The sequence below is a fragment of the Xyrauchen texanus genome, chromosome 34 (genome assembly GCF_025860055.1).
Source record: "Xyrauchen texanus isolate HMW12.3.18 chromosome 34, RBS_HiC_50CHRs, whole genome shotgun sequence".
In the NCBI taxonomy this organism is placed as follows: Eukaryota; Metazoa; Chordata; class Actinopteri; order Cypriniformes; family Catostomidae; genus Xyrauchen; species Xyrauchen texanus.
In genome coordinates this window covers 2677160-2684659 of record NC_068309.1, presented here as the reverse complement: position 1 = coordinate 2684659, position 7500 = coordinate 2677160, and the positions used below count along the sequence as shown (strand labels likewise).

The following is a 7500-nucleotide window of genomic DNA, read 5'->3' as shown; positions in this document are numbered from 1 at the left end:
TGTGGCCATATCTCAGGGGGTTTTGAGGACCGCTGGTCCTAGGGGAACTAGCCCCCCCATGGGTTTTCCAGACCAGCAGACCATGAGCCATTTAGCATGAGCGACCCGCAGAGATGGAGAGCCCACTGGAGACCTCATTTTTCTGTTTCACGACTCTGCTCTTTTTATCCTCTCGGTTTTCTTCTGCGCTCGTTCTTTCCTGCCCGATCATCTATTTCACTGTTTGTTTCTTTCTCGTGCTTCCAAGAAAGTTTTATTGCTCAGATGTTGCTCTTTCATAGCTCAGTAGACTTAATGGAGTTCTCAGTTAATTTCCGTTGAAGTATTTTTGTCCAGGGCTGGAATGGCAATTTTGACATTTTCTCGGTGGGCCGACGCACTTTGGGGCCATTCCGGGGTGGAATTCCAGAAGTCTCCATTTGGTCTCAATTTTATCTCATTGCTGGTCTCAGTTATGTTTCATTGCATCTATCTTTTCTCAGATGTTTTGATAAAATTCCTTAGACAAATAAGTTTCAGGAGGATTATTTTCAGGCAACACATCTGAGAAGTCTCGTTTTGATCTCAGTTTTATCTCATTGCAGTCTAGGAGAAACAGTTTAGATTTTGAAAAGATCTCATTTGTGTTTTTTCTTTCATATGGGCCGTCTTATTCTAGAGGAAAATGCCATTGCTCAGAGGTGGCTCTATGATAGCTCCGGAGACTTAATTGAGTTCTCATTAATGTTTCATTGAAGTATCGATGTTATCTCAGATGCTTCTTCTGAAATTCCTTAGGAGAAACACAAATAGCCAAATAATGAGATAAGCAAAAATAAGAGTTGATGAAAATGAGATTACTGGAGTTTTATTCTCAGAAGAAACATTTGAGAAGCAGGAGACTTCAGAAGAAGTCTCAGTTTGGTCTCAATTTTATCTCATGGCTGTTCTCAGTTATGTTTCATTGCATCTAGCTTTTCTCAGATGTTTTGCTAAAATTCCTTAGATAATTCCAAATAAAAATAGACAAATGGAATTTCAGGAGTGTGTTTTCAGGAGACACATCTGAGAAGTCTCGTTTTGATCTCAATTTTATCTCATTGCTGTTCTCAGTTATGTTTCATTGCATGTATTTAGTCTCAGAAGTTTCACCTAAAATTCCTTAGAGAAATAAGTTTCAGGAGGATTATTTTCAGGCAACACATCTGAGAAGTCTCGTTTTGATCTCAATTTTATCTCATTGCTGGTCTCAGTTATGTTTCATTGCATGTATTTAGTCTCAGAAGTTTCACCTAAAATTCCTTAGACAAATAAACATTTACAAATTTATGAAGTTTCTGGAGTAAAATTTTCAGGAGTGTGTTTTCAGGAGACACATCTGAGAAGTCTCCATTTGGTCTCAGTTTTATCTCATTGCTGTTCTCAGTTATGTTTCATTGCATGTATTTAGTCTCAGACGTTTCACCTAAAATTCCTTAGACAAATAAGTTTCAGGAGGATTATTTTCAGGAGACACATCTGAGAAATCTCGTTTTGATCTCAGTTTTATCTCATTGCAGTCTAGGAGAAACAGTTTAGATGTTAAAAAGATCTCATTTGTGTTTTTTCTTTCATATGGGCCGTCTTATTCTAGAGGAAAATGCCATTGCTCAAGAAGTGGCTCTATGATAGCTCCGGAGACTTAATTGAGTTCTCATTAATGTTTCATTGAAGTATCAATATTGTCTCAGATGATTCTCCTTAAATTCCTTAGGAGAAATACAAAATAGAGATTACTGGAATTTTATTCTCGGAAGAAACACCTGAGCTTCAGAAGAAGTCTCCATTTGGTCTCAATTTAATCTCATTGCAGTTTAAGAGAAATAATTTGAGATACTAAAGAGATCTCATCAATGATTCTTTCCATGGGTCTCTCGCTCTCACACTTTCTTCTCCATTGTTGTTTATTTTTGTTTGTTGCACTCTTGCAATTACATTAATGTCTTCTCCATTTCTCGCAATCATCATTTGGTGCCCATGCAAGCATGCGCCTGCTGTTATTAATGCGGCCTGGTAATCCTTCACGGGCGTCTTCAGGTGTGTGTCATTTATCTTTGTTAATATTTCCTCTGGATGCCAGCTGGGTACCCGTGCCAGCCCGCTCTGAAACTGGGCATGAGACTCAACATGTGGAACACGCCGGTCTTTTTTTTCCAGCAGCTCATAGTTGCCGGGCAACAGCGCGCGCATGGGAGAAACAGTCCGTCCTGGAGAAAATGAGACACTTTTGTTTCAGCATCCCAGTTCCCCCACAGTCCCAAGAAAAAAAACCTCCTTAACTGAAAGAGGGGGTGACTTATTTAAGACAAGCACTCTTTTGTTTTAGCCTGTGAAAGGCGGCAGACCGCGCTCTCCTCTGCGGGGAGGCCTGCGACCGGGGGCCGCGGCGTAATTGGCCTATTTAGATTGTTTTGCATGTGAATGCGACTCTAGTCAAGCATTGCTAACTCTGTTGTGAGAGCGACAGTCATCTGAATTCAGAGCAGGACAAACATTCTCCCTACTTCATCACGCCGTCTAATGAGCCCCAGCCCGGGACGTTACCCCCCAAGTGTCCCTGTAAATGTTGGGGAGGAAGTTTACGTTACATCTTGCGCCCGGGGCTCACAGTCTTTCCCAGATCACACAACTGAACGCGCTCCCAACGGGACAAAATATCCACCACTTCGCCTCAAATAGCTTTCTTTTCTGCCGTAGAATTTGAGCGAGTGCGCTGTCGTTAACTCGCCGTGGTTAGCAGAACAATTTAAGCTGAGATCAGTGTAATGACAGGAAGCGTTTGTTCCGGGTAAGTGTTGCTGTGCGACACACTTACAAGAATAGATGTCTGGAGAAAATGTGTGACTTTAATAATGAAGGTAAAATCGTTTTTAATCCTAATTAAAGGCCTTTTATGTTGTAATTGTGCACTTTAAAACAGCATCACTGTCACAAAAATACGTGTCAATTAAAATAAGTTATAGATGAAAATATTCAATATTCATATCTGTTTTGGTTGCTTGACACGGAACACTCAGAACTTTAATTCTGTTACAATTGTTTGTTCTTTGTCACTTTGTGTCTTTTGGGTCGTCATGACAACAAAGGAATTGTTTGTAATGGTCGTGTTCTCTATCAGACTTTGACATCTTGCTTGCGTTTCACTTCAGGAATGTGTGCCGTCTTTATTTAATTGAAGCGTTCTGTGTTTTAATGCGCTTTGTCTTGTTTTTTGTGTGCAGTCTAGTCTCATGGGAGGTGAGGTTGGGATGGTCAGTCCTGAGACTGTGTCGCCCACCAAACTGGGCTCCCAGTATTACCAGCATTACGCAGGAAACCCGCGGCGACGACCCATGCACAGCGACTCCATGGGTGAGTCCTTCATCACCATCATCATCATCATCATCATCATCATCATAACCTCGCTCCAATCTGTTGCTGAACATTTCTTTTCTTTATAACCACCCAAATATGTTCTGCTCTTGCTTCAATGAATGAATGAAATCATTGTGTTTGTTTTGTCTTTTAATGGCGGTTTGCTCTGATGGATGTCGAAATCATGTCACGAGCATCAAGAAAGGATCTTTCTTTTGTTATTTTTTAATCTGCTCTGTCAAAAGAGCTCATAGTGATTATTGATTTTATGCCCCTTTTTTTTTTGTTCTATGTTCAAAGACCTTTAAAAGTACAACCTTTATTTCTGTTGTTCACCAAAACGAAACAATAGGACAAACGTCAGGCCTTGAGGAAGCGTCGACCTTGAGGGTAAAATTCACCTGCTTTTATTTCTGTTAGAAACTCGGCACCGTCACTGTGACATTGTGATGCAACAACCGCGTCCTCGTTGTCCTCATTGTGTTGTTTTACAGTCTTAAACACGTTCAATACGCTCTTGTCTTTCTGTCTTTTTTCCAGAAGTCCAAACGAAAAAAGTTCGGAAAGTTCCTCCTGGTTTGCCGTCCTCGGTAAGTCCAATTTATTTTGTAAACGTGCCGCGTGCATGAAGCATCAATCACACTTGTGGCTGCGTTTACCCACATATTTCCCTTCGCCCACGTCTGTTTATTAGCATTGCACATCTTTTGTTTTGGGTCCAAAATTGGGGGCTTTTTTTCTAAATGTGTCCCAAATCAGAGCGGATATTCAGACTTTATACTCCAGTCAGAAAACAGCAAGACCGCAGGCTCATACAAGAGCATGTGAGTGTGTATTGTGTGGCGTCTGAGGGCCCGTGTAGCGGACGGGCCATTTAATGCGACGCTAATGATGCTGCATTGTACGGCCGCGGCTCTGTGGCGGAACAGACTCCCCGCGGGACGCCCGAGTCGCCTTGACAGTATTGTGCTGTAGTTCTTTAAGAGGGAAAAGAGTTCATAATAGCGTCCTGATGGGGCGGTTTTTAAACAAGGCAGGCAGTTTGTCTTCCGCCGCGCCTGTTAAAGTGATAGCAGAGGATTCTCGCGCGGGTCTCGCTGTATAGCAACACGTGCTCATTTTCTGTGATAAAGTGTGTTTTTAGCTTATGTTGTGCTTATTTGTCATCATAATCACATTTATTAAAATCAAACAATTATATATTTGACATGATTATGATGATAATAGTAATACACTATATACATTAGCATATACACACATCGCTAATTATGTATGTTTTAAGCATGTTTGTGTTGTCTTGTGTTGTGCTTAACACATTATTTTGCACAATGTTGTGTTGAGACTTCAGTCTTAGTGAAATATGATTTATGGCCTTTTTAATTCCCATTTTTTCCTCTCAACATTTTGCAAGAGGAACCTTTGATGATGTTTTCCGAAGGTGTTTGATCATTCTTGACATTGCTGTAACATAATCTGGTTGTATATTGTAGATTGCACATGTTATTCTTGTACTTGTGCCTGTTTTATGCTAGATAGTAGAAGAATGTACGGCGTTAATTAAATGAAGTTTGGTGAGAATGCTCAGATGGGACGCTCTCTCTCTCTCTGGCAGGACTCGTTTCCTGAGCTTGTGCTCCCCCTTCAGGCCAGGAGCGGAACTGCATCAGTTTTCAAATATCACATCTCAAGTGCATGTTTTTGAGTGTAATTATAATTTTTTTATTACTATAATTTCTAATAATTTCAGGGGCACTAAGAGGAATAGTGTCACACTCTCTCTCTCTCGCTCTCTCTCTCACTCTTTTGCTCCTCTCTCTTGCCCTCTCTCTCTCTCACTCTCTCGCCCTCTTTCTCTCTCTCTCTCTCGCTCACACACTCTCTCTCTCTCTCTCTCGCCCTCTTTCTCTCTCTCACACACACTCTCTCTCTCGCTCTCTCTCTCACTCTCTTGCCCCTCTCTCTTGCCCTATCTCTCTCACTCTCTTGCCCTCTGTCTCTCTCTCTCGCCCTCTCTCTCTCTCTCTCTCATTCTCTTTTTTACAAAATATTTCTTAAAATTCTTAAAATAGGCTTTATTTCACTTAGATAAAAGATTTATCTTAACTTTTGCAGTCAAATATGATCTGGACATGACAGGTTTAGTAAGATTCACTTTGCTGGTCACACACACACAATAATACAATTCAGTGTCACATGTGACGAGTTTGAAACACAAGAAACACAAATAATAACAACAACAGCAAAACCAGCATCATGACTCCTCAAACACACCTCTGCTGCTGTTGTTCCATCGAGGATGATGGGGGTTAGTTTCAGGTGGGTCTCCATGGCGACGGGTTGAGTGACAGGTAGCGGACGGAGCAGTGTGCAGACGGAGGTAAGACTTTGGCGGCAGCCCAAAACTCAGTAAAAAGAAAGAGCCTCCCGCACCAGCTGTCCAACCCTAGTATGTGTGTGTGTGTGTGTGGCTGTGTGTGCATGTGCGAGTGTGTGTGTGTGTGTGTGTCTGCGTGTGTGTCTGTGTGTGTGAGTGTGTGTGCGTGCGTGTGTGTTCATGTGCGTATGCGTGCGTGTGTGTGTGCGTGTGTGTCTGTGTGTGTGAGTCTGTGTGTGTGTGTGCGTGTGTGTGTGTGTGTGTGTGTGTGTCTGTGTGTGTGCGTGTGTGTGCGTCTGTGTGTGTGCGTGCGTGCGTGTGTGCGCGTGTGTCTGTGTGTGTGTGTGTATGCGTGCGTGCATGTGTGTCTGTGTGTGTGTGCGTGCGTGCGTGTGTCTGTGTGTGTGTGTGTGTGTGTCTGTGTGCGCGTGTGTCTGTGTGTGTGAGTCTGTGTGTGTGTGTGTGTGTCTGTGTGTGTGTGTGTGTGTCTGTGTGCGTGTGTGTCTGTGTGTGTGAGTCTGTGTGTGTGTGTGTGTGTCTGTGTGCGCGTGTGTCTGTGTGTGTGAGTCTGTGTGTGTGTGTGTGTGTGTGTGTGTCTGTGTGCGTGTGTGTGTGCGTGTGTGTCTGTGTGTGTGTGTGCGTGTGTGTGTGTGTGTCTGTGTGTGTGCGTGCGTGCGTGTGTGCGTGCGCGCGTGCATGTGTGTGTATGTCTATGAGTGTGTGTGTGCGTGCGTGTGTGTGTGTATGTCTGCGTGTGTGTGTGTGTGTGCGTGCGAGCGTGTGTGTGAGTGTGTGTGTGTGTCTGCGTGTGCGAGCGTGTGTGCGTGCGTATGGCGTAGTGTATGTGTGTGAGTGTGTGTGTGTGTGTGTGTGTGCGTGCGAGCGTGTGTGTGTGTGTGTGTGTGTGTGTGTGTGTGAGTGTGTGTGTGTGTGTGTGTGTGTGTGCGTGCGAGCGTGTGTGTGAGTGTGTGTGTGTGTGTGTGTGTGTATGCGTGTGTGTGTGCGTAGCGTGAGCGTGTGTGTGAGTGTGTAGTGTGTGTGTGTGTGTGTGTGTGTGCGTGAGCGTGTGTGTGTGTGTGTGTGTGTGTGTGTGTGTGTGTGTGTGTGTGTGTGTGAGTGTGTGTGTGTGTGCGTGTGTGTGCGTGTGTGTGAGTGTGTGTGTGTGTGTGTGCATGCGAGCGTGTGTGTGAGTGTGTGTGTGTGTGTGTGTGTGTGTGTGTGTGTGTGTGTGTGTGTGTGTGTGTGTGTGTGTGTGTGTGCCGAACATTTATATCCTGTTTGAGATTTGTGAACAATACTGTCCCATTTCACAGTTTCCTGCAGCGATGTTCGTGTGACACAGATGAAGACTATTTCATTATCATAAAGAATTTAAAAAGGAAAATGAACAATTTCTCTGTGATCTCGTGAGTGTAATTAGTGTTGGAGACTTACTGACATCCTTAAAGCAATAATTCAGCAAAGAAAAAAATCTGTCATCATTTACTCATGTTGTTCCAAACCCATGTGACTTTCTTTCTTCTGTGGAACACAAAATGAGATATTAGGCAGAATGTTCAAGCTGCTCTTTTCCATAAAATGAAAGTATATGGTGATCAGCCGCTCTCATGTTCTGAAAAGGACAAATAAGTCTAATACAAAAATACCATAAAGTTAGTCTGTACCAGGGGTTTACACAATAGCGTTCAGGGACATTGTATCAAATCTTCGCCATATAAAGTCGAGTGTATGAAATATGACACACAACGTTTGAC

General features: G+C 43.1%; 1 protein-coding gene and 1 long non-coding RNA gene across 7 annotated transcripts in view; one reads left to right on the top strand and one right to left on the bottom strand.

Moving 5' to 3' along the window:
• The window catches only part of LOC127627850 (uncharacterized), a 258329-nt gene that overhangs the window by 89848 nt on the left and 160981 nt on the right, over window positions 1-7500 (bottom strand). The gene's annotated exons all lie outside the window — the stretch shown is intronic.
• The window catches only part of LOC127627830 (transcription factor 4-like), a 137110-nt gene that overhangs the window by 54592 nt on the left and 75018 nt on the right, over window positions 1-7500 (top strand). For 4 of the 6 annotated variants that reach the window (XM_052104407.1, XM_052104409.1, XM_052104408.1 and 1 more), the window contains exons 4-5: window positions 3240-3369; window positions 3913-3962. In XM_052104407.1, the coding sequence (XP_051960367.1) occupies window positions 3240-3369; window positions 3913-3962 (180 nt within the window). Of the gene's footprint in view, window positions 1-2600; window positions 2877-3239; window positions 3370-3912; window positions 3963-7500 lie in introns of those variants that run through there. The other 2 variants (XM_052104411.1, XM_052104412.1) reach the window with 2 other exon arrangements.